Source organism: Tasmannia lanceolata, unplaced genomic scaffold (assembly GCF_043159265.1).
Source record: "Tasmannia lanceolata isolate RefF3 unplaced genomic scaffold, GAP_Taslan_0.1 ptg000019l, whole genome shotgun sequence".
Classification (NCBI taxonomy): Eukaryota; Viridiplantae; Streptophyta; class Magnoliopsida; order Canellales; family Winteraceae; genus Tasmannia; species Tasmannia lanceolata.
The window spans coordinates 26,623,673-26,647,850 of record NW_027518696.1 but is presented as its reverse complement, the minus strand read 5'-3'; the positions used below and the strand labels follow the sequence as shown (position 1 = coordinate 26,647,850).

At 38.0% G+C, this 24,178-nt stretch overlaps 1 protein-coding gene across 1 annotated transcript; it reads left to right on the top strand.

Annotated features, from left to right (window-relative positions):
- Positions 1-7,861: 7,861 nt before the first annotated feature.
- On the top strand, positions 7,862-23,363 carry LOC143853003 (xylan glycosyltransferase MUCI21-like). Its single transcript, XM_077362698.1, has 3 exons — positions 7,862-8,156; positions 20,061-20,630; positions 22,578-23,363. The coding sequence occupies exons 1-3, from the start codon at positions 8,015-8,017 to the stop codon at positions 23,225-23,227; spliced, it is 1,362 nt and encodes a 453-aa protein (XP_077218813.1). The 5' UTR covers positions 7,862-8,014; the 3' UTR covers positions 23,228-23,363.
- Positions 23,364-24,178: the final 815 nt, after the last annotated feature.

The window sequence follows — 24,178 nt, the reverse complement described above, 5'->3', positions numbered from 1 at the left end:
TCCTGCTGCCCCTCTTGAAACAAAAGCTTATTCAACTTTTGTAATTGTTAATCTAACCGATCCATTCTTCGATTCCATCTTTGAATTCCAGCCAGCATCTCTACTATGACCTCATCTACCTTTTCACAAACCTGCTGCCCACTAAAGTTTGGGACCTGTGACAAAGAAGCTTGATGAAAGACCATTAGCCAAATGTGCGATTCAAATCACAAAAGGGCAGTTCACGTTCACTGTTAAGATTTTAGGAAGGGAATTCTCAGATAAGGATCAATTCTCCTGCCACCTTCTGCAGCCCAACAAACTCAAATCAACACAGTGCACAAGTTAGAACTCTCCCAATAGTAGTGATCAAACACTAACTTTGGATCACTCTTGTGGTTCCTTCTAAACTGAACCTGTTGCAAACCGCATAGAGTTCCAATGTTGTTTGTGACCATGCACTCACGGTTTGGACAGCAAACAAATTTAATTCCTGCAGCCTGCAACCAATTGGTAGTTGTGCATTTGGCTTTGTTAAAGGGTGTGAAATGACAGATAATTGGAGTATGTTCAGGGGAATTACGAGCTGGGTGTGCTGCTCTAGAGATTTTGAACCAATAATGAGTAGAACCAACACTTGGAAGATGTTGAGATCCTTACTTCAGTTCATAATATGATCTCTAAACATGTAATGATAAAAAGACTGAAGTACTTCAACTGAGATCTTCGAAGCTGGAACTCCATATCACTGCGTAACTTGATCTTGAAAATTGAGTTCTTGGAGGTGGATTCGTGATAACCTTAGTAGCAATTATACTCCAGGATTGTAAGAGGACAAAAGTCTCCACAAACCAAGTTGAGATGTAATGTTCAAATCAGACACTAGCAGCAACCACAAAAATCTTTATCAAGCCAAAACACAGCAACCAACAATATTCAAGAATCCGGTCCGGAGCAGTCCTAAAACAAGTATATCAGCCCACACAAAAAACGCAAACAATCAATATCAATAAATTTCCTGACAAAGTTAATGCCACACAACAATGTCATCCAATAACTGTCCACAAACAATCACTCAAACTGAAAAGTAACCCTGCAAACTGTTTCTCCAGGATTAGTAAAGCTAAGTAGCTCTACAAGTCTGCTTTGATACCATATTGATGTTGACCCAATGCAGACTTAGTAATGGGAAGGTAGAACCGGTGCAGTTCAAGAGCTTGTGGGCCTTGTGTCGTGATCAACTTCGAGTCAAAACTGTAGTTGGCTTCAAGGATTGGAATAGGGTCCTGTAATTAAGACCCCTAGAAGTGGGCGTCTGCACTTCAAAAAGGTCGAGTAAGGGCGGTTTTCCGTTGACTCTCTGGTGCAACTATACTTGTTGGGCTTCATGATATGGGTTGAAAAATCATTTCCACAAACCAACAAACAGTTAGGTGGTGTTTCTCTAAGGTATTTGCAATATAATCTTTCAAAGAGGTATAATATCAAACACCTTAATGACATACATGAGAGAACCGAGACGTACTATTTCCACACATCCATCAACACTCAAATGGGGGTACCTCCACTATAGGGATAAAGATTGATGCAATTAAATGAGCACAAGCTTATGCTAATGTAAGACTGTTCGCAATTTATAGAGTTCAGGCTATTGTATTTTGCTTAGGTAAAATTGGTCCAGCTCCCTGAACATTTCCACTAGCCCTTAAATGAACATTTCCAATGGTCCTTAAATCAATCAGTGGCACCAATTTTAATCCAATTAACAAAGCACTACCACAACCTCAGTTTCTGCTTTTAGAGTCTCTTGTAGATCCATTACTTGTCAGCTCACAATTTAGAAGAAGAAAACACACTGATGAAATTGATAATCGGTTCAATTTGGAGAATAAAAAGAAAACCAACCGATACAAAAATTGTCACTGGCCTCAAGGTAATCTCTAATAGGAAACACATTGCAGCACACATATCTAGAGGTCACAGACATATTCAAGCCTTGCAATTTCATAGAACTACTTAATTCCAAACGGATATATACCCACCAGAGCTAATTACGGCAATCAAATGTAGAAATGAGTAAGATTATATACAACAAACAGTAAATGATAGCACACAGACTCAGAAATTTCTTCCAATCGTAGGACAAAAGGGATTTACCGAGTTCTACAGGAGTATGTGAATCCTTGCTTGCAACAAGGGAAATGGTAGAGAGTCCAAGACTGGGAAATGATCCAAGCAGACTAATTGTGGATTCAAACTCAAAAGATAAGAACTTCGGAGACAAACAGATCTTGGAAAACAATTGATTGAACAGATCACGAACGAATCCATAAGAAGTGATCCAATTTTTTTCATCGGGTCCGGGCGGAGTTACTAGGAATGCTGCCAAGATATCAGTATCTTTGGTTTCGTAGTCAGGAGTATAATAAGTCAATTTGTAATCTGGCGAATTATCACTCGGAAATTCGCTCCTAGAACACTCCCAAAGATAAAGCAACTTGGAATTCTCCTCAAGAAGAAAAAACCCTAATTCCCAATTCAATGTTATGTCAAAAGTCCCCCTTTTGTCATGAAGAATAAGATTGTGCGGTCGGTGCGGTCGAGGGCCCAACCACATGGGTCCCACATTTTTGTGTTGATCAAAACTATTCATTTGCAAGGTCCATCATAGATAGGGTGCATGTGTACAAAAAATCAGGTCCATTGGATCATCCTAACCCCTCGAAAAGTGGAGGGAAAAAATGGGCAGATTTGTGGCAAACGGTGTCTGTACATTTTGCCCTCCACTTTTGGATGGATTAGGATGATCCTACGGAGCTGATTTTTTGTACATACCCCATTTATGTAAGGGCCTTTCAAATGAATGCTTTGGATCATCCTAACAAAGTGGCTCACATGAGTTTGGCGCCCTCGACCGCACCGAAGCTTGGTGCGGTCAACCGCACACTCCTTTTCCTCTATATATATATATATATATATATATATATATATATATATATATATATATATATATATATATATATAGAGAGAGAGAGAGAGAGAGAGAGAGAGAGAGGGGAAAAGGATTGTACGCTCGAGTGTACCTAACCTTAGGTACGCTCGAGTGCCAAATCACATGGGTCCCACATTTTGTTTGGTCATCTAAACCATTCATTTGCAAGGCCCCATCATAGATAGGGTGTGTACCAAAAATCAGCACCATTGAATCATCCTAACCCCTCCAAAATTGGAGTGCAAAATGGGCAGATTTGTGGACAAACAGTGTCTGTCCATTTTGACCTCCACAAATGGATGGGTTAGGATGATCCTATGGAGCTGATTTTTGGTATGCACCCTATCTATGATGGGGCATTGCAAATGAATGGTTTAGATGACCAAAAAAATGTGGGACCCATGTGATTTGGCACTCGAGCGTACCTAAGGTTAGGTACACTCGAGCCTAAGGTTAGGTACACTCGAGCGTACAATCATTTTCCTCATATATATATATATATATATATATAGAGAGAGAGAGAGAGAGAGATAGAGAGAGAATAGAGTTCCTAAAGTGTCACCTCATATAGCTTATATGAGGTGGCGCTTGAAAACATAAGGGGCCCACTTTGTTTGGATGATCCAAAGCATTCATATGATAGGCCCTCACATAGATAGGGTGTGCCCAAAAAATCAACTTCATAGGATCATCCTAGCCCTTCCATTTGTGGAGGTTGAAATGGATGGGTATAAACCTCCATAAATCTGCCCATTTTTAACCTCCATAAATGGAAGGGTTAGGATGATCCTATGGACCTAATTTTTTGTAGGCACCATATCCATCTAAGGGCCTTTCAAATGAGTGGTTTCGATCACCCCAAAAATATGGGCCCCTTATGTATTGTGAGCGCCACCTCATATAGCTCATATAAGCTATATGAGGTGACACCTTAGGAACTCTATTCTCATATATATATATATATATATATATAAGGAAACTGTTGGTGAGCTTAAGCTCACCAAACTTATGGTGAGCTAGCTTGCCCAATCACATGGGGGCCCACTTTGTTAGGATGATCCAAATCATTCATTTGAAAGTCCCTTACATAGATGGGGGGTGTACCAAAAATCAGCTCCATAGGATCATCCTAACCCCTCCATTTGTGGAGGACAAAAATGGACAGACACAAATCTGCCCCATTTTTGTCCTCCACAAATGGAGGGGTTAGGATGATCCTATGGAGCTGATTTTTGGTACACCCCCTATCTATGATAAGGCCTTGCAAATGAATGGTTTGGATCACACCCCAAAATGTGGGACCCATGTGATTGGGCAAGCTAGCTCACCATAAGTTTGGTGAGCTTAAGCTCACCAACAGTTTCCTCATATATATATATATATATAGGGCATGGTTTATGAGCTCTAGCTCAGGCTGAGCTAGAGCTTAGAATACACCATCTCCCATAGTAGTTTGACTCATCCGACCCATTCATTTTACTATACCTCACATAGATAGGGTGTTCCTAACAAACCAGCTCCATTCCATAATCCTAACCATCCGATCTATAGGACCATAATTTTTAACCATCCACAAATCATAACCATAACCCATAATCCTAACCAGCCACCAATCTATAGGACCATAATAGTTGTTTGACTCATCCAACCCATTCATTCTATAGGTTATAGTTAGGACTATGGTTATGGTTAGGGTTAGGGTTATGGGTTATGGGTTATGGTTATGATTTGTGGAGGTTTAAAATGGATGGCTAGAAATTAGGCTCCTATAGATCGAATGGTTAGGATTATAGGATGGAGGTGGTTTGTTAGGAACAAACCTATCTGTGTGAGGTGCTATAGAATGAATGGGTAGGATGAGTGAAACAACATGGAGATGGTGTAGTTATAGTGGGCTGCTTAGTCTGAGCTATAGCTCAGAAACCTCGCCCCCTATATATATATATATATATATATATATATATATATATATATATATATATATATATGAGGAAACTGTTGGTGCGCTTAAGCGCCCAATCACATGGGGGCCCACTTTGTTAGGATGATCCAAAGCATTCATTTGAAAGGCCCTTACATAGATGGGGGGTGTACCAAAAATCAGCTCCATAGAATCATCCTAACCCATCCATTTGTGGAGGTCAAAATGGACAGACATTGTTTGTCCACAAATCTGCCCAGTTTTGTCCTCCACAAATGGAGGGGTTAGGATGATCCTATGGAGCTGATTTTTGGTACACCCCCTATCTACGATAGGGCCTTGCAAATGAATGGTTTGGATCACCACAGAAAATGTGGGACCCATGTGATTGGGCGCTTAAGCGCACCATAAGCTTGGTGAGTTTAATCTCACCAACAGTTTCCTCTCTCTCTCTCTCTCTCTCTCTATATATATATATATATATATATATATATATATAGAGAGAGAGAGAGAGAGAGAGAGATAATTGTTAGCGTCCATAGCAAAGGGCATTTCACATATGGTCTGTCGCATGTCAGGCCACCCACCTCGTGAATGGAGACAAAAGCTGTTGTCTTCATTCATGAGGTGGCTGCTCTAAAATGCGATAGACCAGCTACGAAATGCCTTTTGTAATGAACCCTACCAAATCCCGTATATATATATATATATATATATATATATATATATATATATAGAGAGAGAGAGAGAGAGAGAGAGAGAGAGAGAAAACGGTTCCTACACATATGTGTAGAGAGTTCTCTACACACTAGCTTAAAATACAGTGGGGGCCCACATTGTTTGGGTGATCCAAGCCATCCATTTTAAAGGCCCTCATATAGATAGGGTGTCTACAAAAAATCAGATCCATAGGATCATCCCAACCCTACGATTTGTCGAGGTAAAATGGATGTCTTTAAACCTTCACAAATTAGTCCATTTTTTGCCTCCACAGTTATATATATATATATATATATATATATATATATATATACTAGTACAAAACCCCGTGCGATGCATGGGCCGAGAAAGAATTGTACGGGCCACATCATAGGTTGATCCAAACCTTCCATGTGATGGAACACAACATCAATAGGTTGTGCCTGTAAAATCATTTCCATAGGCTGATCCTAGCCCTCCTTTCTATAGAGGTTTCCATAATCTGTTGTTCGTCTGAAGGTGCGAAGGTGCCCGGAATTTGTAAATATTTTTACAGGTGTGCGGAATTCGTAATATCCTCAAAAAATTAATAAGGAAAAGTAGTTTTTTCATAATTGTCATATTTTGATACCTCTTATTTGTAGTTTTTTCCGTAATTGTCATATCCAGGTACCCGTTGTCCATAATTTCCCTCTCAAACTTTACTACGTAATGATTATTATTGCTAGCTTCTTTCTTCACGTATTATCGCTAGTAATCTTTTAAAAAATAGTATTTCCGTGCAGTTTTTCATCACATCTAATAAGACAAATCTCTAAATACATACAATTGCAAAGGATGGGCGAGACATAACATTTGGAGAAGGTGGCTAGCAAATCAAGATTCGAAATTACCAGCGAGGTGATAATGCCACAGATTTTGCAAATAATTCCTAACATTCATACCTTTTTTACCCTCACATATATAGTATGTACAGATATGTGGGGAGGGTAAAAAACGGTAAAAGTCATCCACATTGCCGTGTCAAATGGACAAAATTCTCTCATTTTCTCTTCTGCTATATATATATATATATATATATATGAGGAAAAGGATTGTGAGCTTGAGCGTTGGAACATATTCGTGAGCTTGAGCTCAAAAACCATTGAGGCCCACATTGTTAGGATGATCCAAAGCATTCACTAGAAAGGGCCTTACATAGATAGGGTGTGTACAAAAAATCAGCTCCATAGGATCATCCTAACCCATCCATTTGTGGAGGTCAAAATGGATAGACCACAAATCTGCCCATTTTTTCCCTCCACCTTTGGAGGGGTTAGGATGATTCAATGGAGCTGATTTTTGGTACACATTCTATCTATGATAGGCCCTTGCAAATAAATGGTTTGGATCCTCACAGAAATTATGGGACCCATGTGATTGGTGCACTCAAGCGCACCATTCCTTATTAGAGCTTGAGCGCACGAACATATTCCTCTATATATATATATATATATATATATATATATATATATAAAATAGGCTATCGTTTGAGAGATAAAGATGAAACCCTACGTTGTGTCCCATACGTAATAAAGAAGAAACCGTGAAACTGCCCAGCAAATGCATGCGACTAATATTAGAATGTAAAGCTCATTGACATGCCAAACCGTTTGCTGAAGCGTCAAAATTGGCTTTAACCATTTAACTTTATTTAAGACTCCCCATCGCCATCTAACCAACTCATCCACCTACATCACATGCATTATTATACACACACACATATCTATTCAAATAAAGAAAGCATTGATTTGCTTATTATTTATAAAATGCTGTTGTTTAAAGGACTTTCTTTACCTAGTATACACGCTACACATGGCCACCTGTATGCCCATCTAAATGTACTTCTTGTGCATTAGAACGGATGGTTTCAAAGTGAAATCTGGGGCCCTCTCTTTCCTCTCTTCTCTAGTTTTCAGTCATTCAATTTCTTTTCTTTTCTTTTTCCCCTCAAGTCTAGGTAGACAAGATTTTTATTTAATCAAGAGGAAATTTGCCAGCTATATTTCTCTTTTCTACTTCAAAAATGTGAATCGAGTGTATGATAGAATATCATTAGCAACTTTATTTGATCCCAATGATAGAAACAATTGGGCCCATTTGTGTTTAGTAGTTCTGATGCAATCTTTTCTCACAGCCAATAAACTCATTAAATAAAGAAGAGTGATTTGATTGAAGTGGGTTCTTTAAAAAATTTCATTGACTCTCTCCAAACGGTTGTTAAGGGTTGGTTTTCAACAAAATCTCTTAAAAATTTCAAGCTTGCTATCTCAGCTCAACTACTAAAATTTTGAAGAGAATAAATTGAAAAACAGCCTTCTTCATACGTTGAATTTTTTTTTCGCTTGCTTCATCGCCTTAGATTCTTGGGTCTTCTGGCGCCGATGAAATCTATATATCCGCTACCGCCTTTACTTGATCGCAAAACCATCAATCATTATCTCAGATTCTTTGTATTGCTTTTGTTGCTGATTTATGAAGCAGTTTCGATCATTGGATTAGCTTTCACACCGCCTATTGATCTCGGTAAGCTATCGATAGCTATTGATTCAGATGTATCCTTTTAATTTAGGCCATGTTTGGCTCCTATGAAAATTATTTCCATTGAATTTTAGTTTGTTAAATAGGGAGAGGCTAAAGAGTACATGAGTGAGGAGGGTGTGAAGAGGCTGAAAAACATGGAAAAGAAAAAATCTAATCAAAATCTAATCTATTTTTTCCTTGCCTTTTAGCCACTTCTTATCCTCTCAGTCTCTTCATCTCCCATCCTCCCTAGTCGTCTCTCACAACATGATAAACTAAAATTCTATGAAAAAAAATTTCATGGTTAATTTTTGTCAGGCCGGGTAGAAGCAAGGAGAGCAGGAAAGGTCTACAGACGTATCTGAATAGAGGACTACTGTCTGCAAAAGCTACTTCTACAAGGTCTACAGATAGATCCCAAACACGCAGACATGATTTTTAAAAACTCGCCTGAGTTGACTATGTTTTTCCTTGGAGAGTTGGGTTTCAAGTTTTTTTCCCGCAAAGACAGTTGAAACTCCTTTGAGTTTTGAAATATTTTTTAAAACATTTTCAACCCAAAAATACGAAAAAATTACATGTCTGAATGTTCAGGGTGTAAAAGTACGATCTGGGCATTCAAATCCCGCATAAAACATAGATCTTGAATGCCATGATCACATATAATAGATCTAAAGCTTAAGCATTTAGAATGGTGTTGTTTAATCATTTATACTTCAACACTCCCCCTCACGTGTGGCCCCTTTTTTTGGGTTGGCGGTACACGTAGCACATGTGGCCCCTCTTTTGAGTTGGCCGTGCATGTGGATTTCTAATAACAAGGAGTTATTAGGCTTTAAAGATAGGACATCCCTGAGGCTATTCTGATACCATGTTGAACAACCAACTACTCCAGAAGCTTAGAGTTGGTGTTATTTAATCATTTATACTTCAACAACTATATTTACAGATCTGTACCAAACAATCTAATCTAACTATACAATAAATCCAGAACACAAAAGAAGATCAGAAACTTATCTTGATTGGCTATGGTGGTTCATCGATCTGAGATATCGATGGATCTTCTAGTGCCTCTCTAGATAAACTGATATTTGATAGGGAGATTTGTAGAGAAATAGTATCTGCCCGTTTTTCCCTCCATAAATAGAGGGGTGATGGTCCTTATATATATATATATATATATATATATATATATATATATATATATATATATATATAGAGAGAGAGAACGGTTCCTACACGTGTAGAGTTCTCTACACACTAGCTTAAAATACAGTGGGGGCCCACATTGTTTGGGTGATCCAAGCCATCCATTTTAAAGACCCTCACATAGATAGGGTGTCTACAAAAAAACAGATCCATAGGATCATCCCAACCCTACGATTTGTGCAGGTAAAATGGATGTCTTTAAACCTTCACAAATTAATCCAGTTTTTGCCTCTACAGTTCGAATGGTTAGGAAGATCCTATGGATATGATTTTTTGTGGACACCCTATCTATGTGAGGGCCTTAAAAATGAATGGTTTGGATCACCCAAATAATGTGGCCTCCACTGTATTTTAAGCTAGTGTGTAGATAACTTATCTACACATATGTGTAGGAACCGTTTTCTCACATATATATATATATATATATATATATATATATATATATATATATAGAGAGAGAGAGAGAGAGAGAGAGAGAGAGAGAGAGAATAGAGTTCCTAAGGTGTCACCTCATATAGCTTATATGAGGTGGCGCTCACAAAACATAAAGGGCCCACATTTTTGGGGTGATCCAAACCACTCATTTGAAAGGCCCTTATATGGATATGGTGCCTACAAAAAATCAGGTGCATAGGATCATCCTAACCCTTCCATTTATGGAGGTTAAAAATGGCAGATTTCTGGAGGTTTATACCCATCCATTTCAACCTCCACAAATGGAAGGGTTAGGATGATCCTATGAAGTTGATTTTTTGGGCACACCCTATCTATGTGAGGGCCTATCATATGAATGCTTTGGATCATCCAAACAAAGTGGGCCCTTATGTTTTTAAGCGCCACCTCATATAAGCTATATGAGGTGACACCTTAGGAACTCTATTCTCTATATATGAGAATAGAGTTCCTAAGGTGTCACCTCATATAGCTTATATGAGGTGGCGCTTAAAAACATAAGGGCCCACTTTGTTTGGATGATCCAAAGCATTCATATGATAGGCCCTCACATAGATAGGGTGTGCCCAAAAAATCAACTTCATAGGATCATCCTAACCCTTCCATTTGTGGAGGTTGAAATGGATGGGTATAAACCTCCATAAATATGCCCATTTTTAACCTCCATAAATGGAAGGGTTAGGATGATCCTATGGACTTGATTTTTTGTAGGCACCATATCCATCTAAGGGCCTTTCAAATGAGTGGTTTTGATCACCCCAAAAATGTGGGCCCCTCATGTTTTGTGAGCGCCACCTCATATAAGCTATTTGAGGTGACACCTTAGGAACTCTATTCTCTCTCTCTCTCTCTCTCTCTCTCTCTATATATATATATATATATATAGAGAGAGAGAGAGAGAGAGAGAGAAAACGGTTCCTACACATATGTGTAGAGAGTTATCTACACACTAGCTTAAAATACAGTGGGGGCCCATATATATATATATATATATATATATATATATATATATATATATATATATATATATATACTAGTAAAAAATCCCGTGCGATGCACGGGTCGACAAAGAACTATACGGACCACATCACGGGTTGATCCAAACCGTCCATGTGATGGAACACAACATAAATAGGTTGTGCCCCAAAAATCATTTCCATAGGCTGATCCTAGCCCTCCAATCTATAGAGGTTTCCATAATATGTTGTTCCTCTTAAATCGGATGGTTAAGATTACCCTATAGATTTTTTATTAAAAAAGCATAAAGGAGGGGGGTAGGATTGAAATTATTTGGCTTTAATGGGTGCCTTTGTTAAAAAGCATAAAGGAGGGGGTAGGATTGAAAATATGTGTCTTGAATAGGTGCCTTTGTTCAAAAAAGTCAAAAAGAGTTGTTTGTGATTCTACAAAAAAATCTCTTATTTTCTCTTCTACTATATATATATATATATATATATATATATATATATATATATATATATATATAAGGAAAAGTGAGCGTACTCGGTCTCGTAGATAAGCTTATCTACTCGGTCGGCTAAAAACAGTGGGTGCCACATTTTTTCGGTGCTCCAAACCATTCATTTGAAAGGTCCTTACCTAGATAGGGTGTCCACTAAAAATCAGCCTCATAGGATCATCCTAACCCATCCAACAATGGAGGGAAAAATAGGCAGATTTGTGGACAAACTGTATCTGTCCATTTTTCCGTCCACATTTGGATGGGTTAGGATGATCCTATGGATCTGATTTTTTGTGGACACCCTATGTAGGTAAGGGACTTTCAAATGAATGGTTTGGATCACCCAAACAATGTGGGCACCCATTGTTTTTAGCTCGACCAAGTAGATAAGCTTATCTACTCTACCAAGTACGGTCACTTTTCCGATATATATATATATATATAAAATAGAGTTCCTAAGGTGTCACCTCATATAGCTTATATGAGGTGGCGCTCACAAAACATAAAGGGCCCACATTTTTGGGGTAATCCAAACCACTCATTTGAAAGGCCCTTAGATGGATATGGTGCATACAAAAAATCAGGTCCATAGGATCATCCTAGCCCTTCCATTTATGGAGGTTAAAAATGGGTAGATTTATTGAGGTTTATACCCATCCATCTCAACCTCCACAAATGGAAGGGTTAGGACGATCCTATGAAGTTGATTTTTTGGGCACACCCTATCTATGTGAGGGCCTATCAAATGAATGGTTTGGATCATCCAAACAAAGTGAGCCCCTTAAGTTTTTACGCGCCACCTCATATAAGCTATATGAGGTGACACCTTAGGAACTCAATTCTCATATATATATATATATATATATATATATATATATATCTATATATATATATAGAGAGAGAGAGAGAGAGAGAGAGAAGGGTTTCTGCGCTCGAGCACAAAAATAGGTGGTGGGGCCATTGGCGGGGTGATCCAAAGCATTCATTTTGAAGGCCCCTTCATGGATGGGGGGCCTACAAAAAATTAGATCCATTGGATCACCAATGGGTGTCCATTTGTGGGGCCAAAATGGACAGATACTGTTTGTCCACAAATCTGTCCATTTTTGGCCCCACAAATGGACACCCTAAGGTGATCCAATGGAGCTGATTTTTCGTGGACACCTTACCCATGAAAGGGCCAATCAAATGAATGCTTTGAATCCCACCCCATTCTGTTTCTGTGCTCGAGCGCATAAACCATTTCCTCAAATATATATATATATATATATATATATATATATATATATATATATATATATATATATATATATATATATATATAGCAGAAGAGAAAAGGAGAGAATTATTTGAATTTCTCCAAAAATTCTAATAGAATTACACATCACTTTTTTTACTTTTTTTAACAAAGGCACCCATTCAACCCGCATATTTTCAATCTTTCCCCCTCCTTTATGCTTTTTAACAAAGGCACCCATTAAAGCCACATAATTTCAATCCTAACCCCCCTCGATCCTTTATTCTTTTCTAATAAAAAAAGTGGACAAAGTCAACATAGTGACATTTTTTCTTTGCAAAATTACGGATTGGGTACATATGTTACATAATACTACGGATTTTTGTGAACATATTACATAATACTACGGATTCAGGACGCCTTTCAAAACATTGACAACCGGCCATCTTAAAAGGAACAACATATTATGGAAACCTCTATAGATTGGAGGGCTAGGATCAGAATATGGAAATGATTTTACGGGCACAACCTATTTCTGTTGTGTTCCATCACATGGACGGCTTGGATCAACCTATGATGTGGTCCGTACAGTTCTTTGTCCGCCCGTGCATCGTACAGGTTTTTTTACTAGTATATATATATATATATATATATATATATAGAGAGAGAGAGAGAGAGAGAGAGAGAGAGAGAGAAAATGGTTTCTACACACAAGTGTAGATAAGTTATCTATAAACTAGCTTAAAATACAGTAGAGGGCATATTGTTGGGGTGATCCAAACCATTCATTTGATTGGCCCTCACATAGATAGGGTGTCCAACAAAAATCAGCTCCATAGGATCATCTCAACCCTACGATTTGTGGAGGTAAAATGGATGTGTAATAACCTTCACAAAACGGTCTATTTTTTGCCTCCACGGTTTGAAGGGTTAGGATGATCCTATGGAGCTAATTTTTTGTGGACACCCTATCAATGTGAGGGCTAATCAAATGACTAGTTTGGATCGCCCAAACAATGTGGGCCTCCACTGTATTTTCAGCTAGTGTGTAGATAACTTATCTACACTCGTGTGTAGAAACGGTTTTCTCATATATATATATATATATATATATATATATATATATATATATAGCATAAGAAAAAAGGAGAGAATTATTTGAATTTCTCCCGAAATTCTATGAGAATTACACATCACTTTTTTTGACTTTTTTTTAACAAAGGCACCATTCAACCCACGTATTTTTAATCCTACCCCCTCCTTTATGCTTTTAGCAAAGGCACCCATTAAAGCCACATAATTTCAATCCTACCCTCCTCCTTTATGCTTTTGTAATAAAAAATAGTGGACAAAGCAACATAGGGACGTTTTTTCTTTGCAAAATTATCGGATTGGGTACATATGTTACATAATACTACCGATTTTTGTGAACATATTACATAATACAACGGATTCAAGACGCCTTAAGAGGCACAACATATTATGGAAACCTCTATAGATTGGAGGGTTACGATCAGCCTATGGAAATGATTTTACGGGCACAACCTATTTCTGTTGTGTTCCATCACATGGACGGTTTGGATCAACTATGATGTGGTCTGTACAGTTCTTTGTCTGCCCGTGCATCGCATGGGGTTTTTAACTAGTACATATTTATTTATATATCTACTACTATAAGCCGGGAGGAAAAGAAGTGAATTTTTTGATTCTTTTGAAAATTATATGAGAATTACAAATCACTTTTTTTGACTTTTTTTAACAAATGCACCCATTCAACTCACATGTTTTCAATCCTACCCCCTCCTTTATGCTTTTAACAAAGGCACCCATTAAAGCCATATAAATTCAATCTTACCCCCCTCCTTTATGGTTTTTTAATAAAAAATCTATAAGGTGATGATCTTAACCATCCGATTTAAGATGAATTATGGAAACATCTATAGATTGGAGGGCTAGGATTAGCCTTTGGAAATGATTTTTGGGCACAACCTATTTATGTTGTATTCCATCACATGGACGGTTTGGATCAACCTATGACGTGGTCCGTACAGTTCTTTGTCGGCCCGTGAATCGCACGGGTTTTTTACTAGTATATACTATGTAGCAGAAGAGAAAATGAGAGAATTATTGGAATTTCTCCCAAAATTCTATGAGAATTACACATCACTTTTTTTGACTTTTTTTAACAAATGCACCCATTCAACCCACATATTTTCAATCCTACCCCCTCCTTTATGCTTTTTAACAAAGACACCCATTAAAGCCACATAATTTCAATCCTACCCCCCTCCTTTATGCTTTTTTAATTATGGAAACCTCTATAGATTGGAGGGCTAGGATCAGCCTATGGAAATGATTTTACGGGCACAACCTATCGATGTTGTGTTCCATCACATGGACGGTTTGGATCAACCTATGATGTGGTCTATACAGTTCTTTGTCGGTCCGTGCATCACACGGGATTTTTTACTAATATATATATAGCAAAAGAGAAAGGGAGAGAATTCTCCTCTTTTATGCTTTTTAACAAAGGCACCAATTAAAGCCACATAATTTCAATCCTACCCCCCTCCTTTATGCTTTTTTAATTATGGAAACCTCTGTAGATTAGAGGGCTAGGATCAGCCTATGGAAATGATTTTATGGGCACAACCTATTGATGTTGTGTTCCATCACATGGACGGTTTGGATCAACCTATGATGTGGTCCGTACAATTCTTTGTCGGCTCGTGCATCGTATGGGGTTTTTCACTAGTATATTATATTGTAGAAGAGAAAAAGGAAAGAATTATTTGAATTTCTCCTAAAATTCTATGAGAATTACACATCACTTTTTTTTGACTTTTTTTAACAAAGGCACCCATTCAACCCACATATTTTCAATCCTACCCCCTCCTTTTTGCTTTTTAACATAAGCACCAATTAAAGCCAAATTTCAATCCTTCCCCCCTCCTTTATGCTTTTATGGAAACCTCTATAGATTGGAGGGCTAGAATCAGCCTATGGAAATGATTTTATGGGCACAAACTATTTCTATTGTGTTCCATCACATGGACGGTTTGGATCAAGCTATGATGTGGTCCTGTAGACACCCTATTTTGACCGAACCTCTTTACCTTTTGTTTTGGTTAGAAACTCTATTAGACTAATGTTCTAGAGCCTCACTAGGAGGCACACTATGTCTCATTAAAGCACTTCTCCTTTGGAGACAAGCCTTGTTGTTTAGAACATATTCCTTAAGGAGCCTATCTTAGTTTTGTAGAAGGTAAACTCATAGGAGGCAGGACCATTCCTTGTTTGTAAAATCTTCTTCAAGTTGTATCCCAACTTGTACCCCTACTAGTTGGAGACCAACTTGGTCTGTTAGTTGCCTCATCCCTTTTTATCATTGCAAGGGCAATGATAAGGATACTTGGAGTCCACTTTTGTGTTCAGGAGATTTGCTTAGTCTCATTAGCCCCTATTTTGGTAGTATTATTAGAGAGTCTTTGACTCATTCATTTTTTATGTGGTATTATTAGAGAATCCTTAACCCATTCGTCCTTCTGGTAGCATTACTAGATAGTCTGTGACTTATTTGCTCATCTCCTTAGTATTATCGGTTAGGAGTTTCTCCTTAGTGTTGTTATCACTCTTCTTTAGAGACTAGCAGTCTCATTAGAGCTTTGCCTTTTGGGATCTTAGATCATTTTCTTGTCTTTGACATTAGTTTAGCTGGTTTAGGGGTTCCCCCTATTAGCCCTAGGGTTTGGCCCTAGGGTGTTGCTTTGTGTATTCGCTTAGGTCTTTGACCAAAATGGTGAAAACATTTAAAAATCTAAAAAATATCTAAAGCATTTTAAAAATCCAAAAATATTGGAAAAGCTTTACAATCCAAAAAATATTGGAATATTTGAATACTCAAAAATATCAAAAACATTTGAAAACATCAAAACCTTAAAAAATTTAAAGTGTTGAGTTTTAGGAGGGTATTAGAAAAGTTCGTTTCGAACTACGTTGGCTTGATCCTCTGTCACGAGGTACGTAGTGCAGCTTGAGATCTTTATCCCAAGTTCAGCTAAACTTTGTAAATAGACTTTATAAATCTTTCAAAAATCATTCAAACAATTTTAAAACTTTGTTTTCAAAAAGATCTTCCTCTAGAGTTAGGAGTTTGTCCTAGATAGAGAGTTTTAGAGTTAGGAGTTTGTCTTTGATGTGGTGTGTTTTGTTTGTATTTGTGTTACAGTTAGAAGTTTGTTACGCCTCCATCCTGTCAGTTGGCGATCTCCATCGTCGACTGATGATTGGGTCTAGGTTGCGTTAGTGATCCATTATTTTTCTTAGGACACACAGCCTAGTTACACATAGGTTGTAGGAACCACCTGCATTCGCTTAGGGCTAACCTACATTTAGTTAGGACATATAGGGTGTCTTAAAATCCACAATCCACTGGAATATAAATAATCACATAAGAAGCTTTAATAACTAGTCCGGTCTTTTAGGTCGTGTCTAGGATAGAGGTCTATATGTCTTAGACATCATAGCTTAGAATAAGTGTGAAGAACTACGTTACTCTGATTCTCGTGGAGACGGGGATACGTAGGCGGCTTGGATGGATATTTGAGGCCATTCAAGAGTCGAGTAGTACGTTAGAGTTTAGGATTTGTCTTGTTGTATTTTATGTGATACCGAGTTATATTGTATGTTTTGTTGTGTTTTCTTACTTTCTTGTACAGACCTTATACCTTTAGCTGTAGCATGCATGTGTTTGTCCACCAGAACTTAGACACCAGTTAGGCATGTCACTCATAACCTAGCTGTGATTAGGCAACACTTCTTTTATTTATTTTGCATGTGCTTTTTATCCCCGGGTCATGCATGCTTAGGTAGACGACTCCTGAGGATTGTTCTCATTTCATATGATTTTTCCCAAAACTCTTCAAGGTTAATAATAAATGGCATAAGAGCCAAGTGCTTGCACTCGGAGGAATTGGGGGTGCTCTTCGGACCTTCTCCATCGTAATCAGGCACGAGCCCACATATATTTCTGATTATCCATTGCACAGAGGATTTATTTTTTTGGGTTCCATGGCCTATCGATGGATGACGACTCTGAGTTTGTTTTATGTACGTCTTGGTTTGGGGATTTATCCTTGGATCAAGAGATATCTCCTTCTCATTTATCGCCACTCGTGCTATGCTATGAGGGTGGCATCCGTTTCGAGAGTTTCTTGGTAGAGCTCTCCTTCACACGTGGATGATCTAGAGGCCGCTGGGGGCTCGTCCCCCACCTCTCTCTCAGATCGGGGTCCACAGGCTAGGTCCTGCCTCCTATGAGTTTACCTTCTACAAAACTAAGATAGGCTTCCTAAGGAATATGTTCTAAACAACAAGACTTGTCTCCAAAGGAGAAGTGCCTTAATGAGACATAGTGTGTCTCCTAGTGGGGCTCTAGAACATTAGTCTAATAGGGTTTCTAACAAAAACAAAAGGTAAAGGGGTTCGGTCAAAATGGGGTGTCTACAGGTCCGTACAGTTCTTTGTCAGCCCGTGCATCGTACAGGGTTTTTTACTAGTGTGTATGTGTGTGTGTATATATATATATATATATATATATATATATATGAGAAAAGTGTAGCTACACACTCATTTGATGGGCCCACATTATTTCAGTGATGCAAACCATTCATTTGATGGGCCCTCACATAGATAGGGTGTGCCCAAAAAATCAGCTCCATAGGATCATCCCAACTACGGGTGTAAACAAATCGAATTCGAATCGGATATGGCTATATCCGAATTCGATTACAGTATAGACTATCCGGATTCGGACGAATTTGACGGATATTTAATATATATTACCGAATTCCTATCCACCGGATATTGTTCGAATTCGGATATTATCCGTATCCGTTCATCCGGTAAATTCAAACATTCACTTTACCTTTCTTCTTATTCTTACTCCTCGAATGAATTTTCCAAACCCTAAAACCAGACCTCTACCTTCTCTTCACAAAATTAACTCTCAAACCCTAAAATATATGAGATCATCTTCTTCCTTTTAAAACAAAGGCAGAGAGAGAGAGAGGGGTGGCGGTGGATTTTGGTGGGGTTGGAAGCACCAAGGAATACCGAAGATGGTGTCTCAGCTTCTTCCTTTCTCCTCTCTCTTGCTTCTCCTTGCAAACCTTAGAAGTCCCCTCTGTTAATTATATTTTGGGTTTTTATATAACCCTAAGTTGGAAAATTGATCTGAGCCGTCCATTTACCGTGGCCTTTTTGCTTTAGAATTCTCTAGAAACTATGACATTTTCTTTCAATCACCATCATCCATTTCTCTCTTTAATCCTACAGCCCACATTTGCTGCTTCATAAAGAAGCCATGTCAAATTCCAAGAATACCCTTAAAATGAGAGATTACTTAATTTCCTCCCCAAAACACTTTTTTTTTCTAAAAAGAAAATTAACTTTTCTTTTAGAAACAAAAGATAGTGTGTCATTACTAAAAATAAATATTAATGATATTATTAATAATAAATAAAAAAGATTTACTTCTCGGATTCGGATGTTTAACGGATCGGATACACCATTTACTAGATTCGCATCCACTAAGAGCCGAATATCTCATAAACGGATCCGGATAATATCCGCTTGAAACAGATCCGGATAATATTCGCTTTAAACGGATTCGGATGCGGACAGTAATCAAATTTTCAAATATCCATTTACACCCCTAATCCCAACCCTACGATTTGTGGAGGCAAAAATGGACGTGTTAAAACCTTCACAAATTTGTCCATTTTTGCCTCCCCAATATGAAGGGTTGGGATGATCCAATGGAGCTGAATTTTTTGGCACACCCTATCAATGTGAGGGCCTATCAAATGAATGGTTTAGGTCATCCAAACAATGTGGGCCCACTATATTTTATGCGGCCGTCGGTGTAGCTAAGTTAGCTACACGAGTGTGTAGCTTCAGTCACTCTCTCTCTCTCTCTCTCTCTCTCTATATATATATATATATATATATATATATATATATATATATATATATATATATATAGACACACACACACACACTAGTAAAAAAAACCCGTGCGATGCACGAGCCGACAAAGAACTGTACGAACCACATCATAGGTTGATCCAAACCGTCCATGTGATGGAACACAACATCAATAGGTTGTGCCCGTAAAATCATTTCCATAGGCTGATCCTAGCCCTCCAATCTATAGAGGTTTCCATAATTAAAAAAGCATAAAGGAGAGGGTAGGATTGAAATTATGTGGCTTTAATGGATGCCTTAGTTAAAAAGCATAAAGGAGGGGGAGGATTGAAAATATGTGGGTTGAATGGGTACCTCTGTTAAAAAAAGTTAAAAAAACTGATGTGTAATTCTCATAGAATTTTGGGAGAAATTCAAATAATTCTCTCATTTTCTCTTCTGCTATATAGTATATAGATATATATGTAGAGAGAGAGAGAGAGAGAGGGGGGGGGGGGGGGGGAGAGAGAGGGAGAGTCGCCCTGCTGAGTTATAATTGTTTTTGAAAAATAAATTTCAGGTGTGATGATGAAAGCGAGAAAAGTAGGAAAGCAAAAAGGAATTCTACATTGCGACCGATCCAATTACCGAGCAGATATTTGCTACATGCGAGGAGACATACGAACAGATTCACCATCCTCCTCCATTCTTATATACAATTCCGACCAAGAAACCAAAGAGGAGATCATAAGACCTTACACCAGAAAGTGGGAAGGAGCGATCATGAAAACCATTGACGAAATTACACTCAAACCCATTAACAAGAGCGGCGATTCGGCCCGTGCATGCGACATCTGGCACAACATTCCCGGTATTATGTTCTCAACAGGAGGGTACACAGGGAATTTGTACCACGAATTCAATGATGGGTTGTTGCCTCTCTATATAACTAGCGAGAGGCTCGGCGGAGAGGTGGTGATGGTGGTCCTAGAATACCATTCATGGTGGATGAGCAAATACACTGGCGTTTTAAAGAAGTTAACAAACCATAAAGTGGTGGACTTCAAAAGAGACAATCGAGTTCATTGTTTCTCGGAGATGATCGTTGGATTGAAAATCCATGACGAGTTAACCATAATTCCATCAATAGGTAATTGATAAATCACTTTACACTTTTACTATAATTTGAAGAATGATAAACTGAAGGGTACCCTTGTAAAAATCCATCTACAAGGGCCCTCCCATTGGCCCTCCCTTGCAATATCTATTTATACGCCATTTTAATAGCGTTCTGTGGCGTTATAAATGAAGTTTGTTGGGATGGACCAATGGGTCTCATTACTAAAATGTACATATGGCAATGTGAAAAAAGCCATTTTGTGGCTCACTTTTTTTAAGGAGAGAACAGCCACCTTGTAGCAGATTTTGTCTTGTTTAGTGAATTCATTAAATGGCTTATTGATAGGGAATTTTGTGGAAAGGCAGTTGCGGCTGACTTTTGCATGAGATAACAGCCACATCAGATGAATTAAATGAATAAGATAAGACCTGCTGAAAAGTGAGCCTTACTAAGGATGGTTTTAGTTTACCAGGATATCTTATTTTTCATATAGGATGATATCGTCACTCATTTGACAATGGGACTTCTTACTTTACAAAACACTTAATAATTGGCTAATGATAGTTTTTTGTTTTAATATCTAATTTGAAAAGTGTAAATTAAGAGAAGAGTGTCATTATTAAAATAAGTGCTGATTTCATTTCCCATTGACGGCTTGAGGTGGTGTGATGCCTTTGGCTTACAACCTGTGTTGTGGGCCAGCCTCCCGATTTAATGCTTTGTTTTCTTTCAGAAGCAACATGAAGGATGGTTTAGTTTACCCGAGTTGCTTATTTTTTACCATATGTTCCTTGCTTCTAAAAAGGTCTTCCAATATAAAAAGGGAAATGATATCTGAACCAAGTGTTTCGATAAACATGAGCTCCACTTGTTTGTCGTGTAGTATTAGTATTTAAAGGGTTTAAAGAGCTTTTTGAGAACCATAATATCCTCTGAAATCCCTTTAAATACTACACGACAAATAAGTGGAGCGCTTTGTTATCGAAACACAACACCTTAGCGCAGATATCATTTCCCTATAAAAAGAGTTTCACCTGTAAAGACTTCACCTTTTCGTTACTTTTCTAAAAAAACCTGTAACTTTTTTTATGACAACGAAAATGTAAATGAAAACTTTTTCTTAAAAAAGTAATTAGAAAATTAAGCATTTCACTTGATGGAATGTATCACTTGACACCTTACTTGAGGGGAATGATTTTCATTTTTAGAGAAGATATTTTATATTGTAAACAAGAGTATCCCACTATGCAATATTTGAAATAGAGTAGCCTTGTTTGCTATTTTGCAAAAAGAACAAGTTTTGCAAAATGAGGTGAAGTTGATGATCTCTTGAAGGAATTCAAACGGAAGATGATTTTAAATTTGAAAAAGAAAAAAAATTAACCTTTATTTAAAGATTGTTAGGTATGGCATTATGATCTTCCCACACCTCCTTGGTTTTCAGAGTTTTTATATGGTGTAAGCCCAAACCGTCTATTTGATGGGCTACATCGTAAATAGGTCGTGCCCCAAAAATTATTTCCATAGGATGATCCTGGCCTTCTGATCTATCGATTAACCGCATCTTATGAAAACCTCTACTGATATTTTCATCCTCTTTCTTCCATTTCAATGTTCTCTTGAAAATTTTCTAAACAGTGGCTATTACTACCCATTTCTGTTTGTCCCTTACTAAAAACTAACTCAATTTTAGGAAAAGACAAACAAAAAATGTAGAAATGATAGGAAAAGGGGTGAAAATATCATTTCACATGTATAGAAAAGGATTCCATATTCAAAACTTGCTTTAGTAATGGCATTCCTCCTCCATTCTCCACTTTCTGAATTACCTGTAAGGAGCCCCTACAATTCCCAAAAAAAAATGTTTATAAACTGAGGAGTGTCATTATCAAAATGTGTGCTAAATTTTCTCAAGGGAATTTCACTGCTTACAAACTGAACTGAAACATAAAGAAATCTCCTTGTTTGATGGTGTAGGTACTAATAAAACTATATGGGATTTCCAGGCACTCCTTGGCCAAGGGTTGCTAGGATTTAACCCAAGACAAGAGAAACAGTTGCAGCTTCATAATCCTCCTAAAAAACCCAAGTTGGTAATCTTCATCAGAAACAAATCAAGGGTCTTGTTAAACCTGAAAGAGATAGTGAAGACATCCCAAAAGATTGGATTCGAAGTGCAACTCCTAAATCCAAAGAGGAACACTCCACTGGCTGAAATTTACGCCATTCTCAACTCGGCCGACGCCATGCTGGGCGTCCATGGTGCGGCCATGACACACTTCCTTTTCATGCGCCCGGGCTCAGTGTTCATACAAATAGTCCCACTTGGATTGAGTTGGCCGTCTGAAGCTTACTACGGAGATCCCGCGCGGAAGCTTGGATTGGAGTATATGGAGTATAAGATCGAGGCAGAGGAGAGCTCTCTTTCCATGGAGTATGATCAGGGAAATAGTGTTTTGGTTGATCCTCTCACTATAAACAGAAAGGGTTGGTCCGAGACAAAGAGGATTTACCTTGACAAGCAGAATGTAAGGGTAAATCTGAAGAGATTTAGCAAAGTGCTCGTGAAAGCTCATTTGCATGTCCTCAAATTGCAGTCGAAAGAACATGGCTATTCTCACACTTGATATATGCAGACTCAACTCTATTTCTTTTTTGTATTTACAAAGTAACTTATATGTACAAACACGCATACACAAACACTGCATATAGAAGAGATATTCATGTAGAAAATATAAAAAGGATGTGCTTTTCATAGTTAAATTTTTATGACGTAGAAATAGACCGTATGGCCGTTTAATATCTATCAAGAAATTTATACCTACAAGGAATTGAATATTTGTTGAGAAATTTACTTGTACGAAATCTGATTGGCATGGGTCTTTAAAGAAGAAAAGAGGGCTGCTAGCAAAACGGGATATTGTATGGAGGGATTTGCTAGGGACCATCACAGAAGGCATTTCACGGATGGGCTGTTGCATGTGAGAACAGCCACCTCAGATGAATTAAATGAATAAGACAAAATCTGAGTTCTCGCAAATCCCTTGTTTGGAAGATATAGACAAAATCCCATGTTGATTGAGCCGAAGACAAGAAAATGAGCACCAATCCCACAAAATGCAAAAGAAGCTCCGGAATTGACCAAATCGTCAGTCAATTCCACTTTCGCCTTTATTTTGCATACTAAATCACGTTTTGGAAGTGTTTCTCATAAGAAAAGAATACTGCTAGCAAAACGGGATTTCTATTGGAAGATAGAGCAAATCCCATGTCGTGATTTTAGTTTCTTAAAAGGCTATCAGCGTGAAACAAGAACCCTCGCTCCCACTCTCCCTCGCTCCCTCTCCACCATCTCAAGTAGGGGTAGACATGGTCCGGTTTGGTTCAGTTTTGGGGTATACCCAGAACCGAACCATATATAATTGGTTCCCTGAAATTGGAACCAGAACCGAACCATATATGTTTGGAACCGAACCAAACCAGAACCATATATAATCGGTTTGGTTCGGTTCGATTCTGGGTTTACCAAACCTTCACCAAATGTAAATATTTTGCATAATTGTGTTTATAATCGGTTC

What these genes read in the sequence shown, in the direction of transcription:
- LOC143853003 (XM_077362698.1), top strand. Translation starts at nt 8,015, where the DNA reads ATGAAATCTATATATCCGCTACCGCCTTTACTTGATCGCAAAACCATC. An exon ending in CACACCGCCTATTGATCTCG is followed by an intron (nt 8,157 to 20,060) that starts GTAAGCTATCGA and finishes AATAAATTTCAG; the next exon opens with GTGTGATGATGAAAGCGAGA. An exon ending in AACCATAATTCCATCAATAG is followed by an intron (nt 20,631 to 22,577) that starts GTAATTGATAAA and finishes TTGATGGTGTAG; the next exon opens with GTACTAATAAAACTATATGG.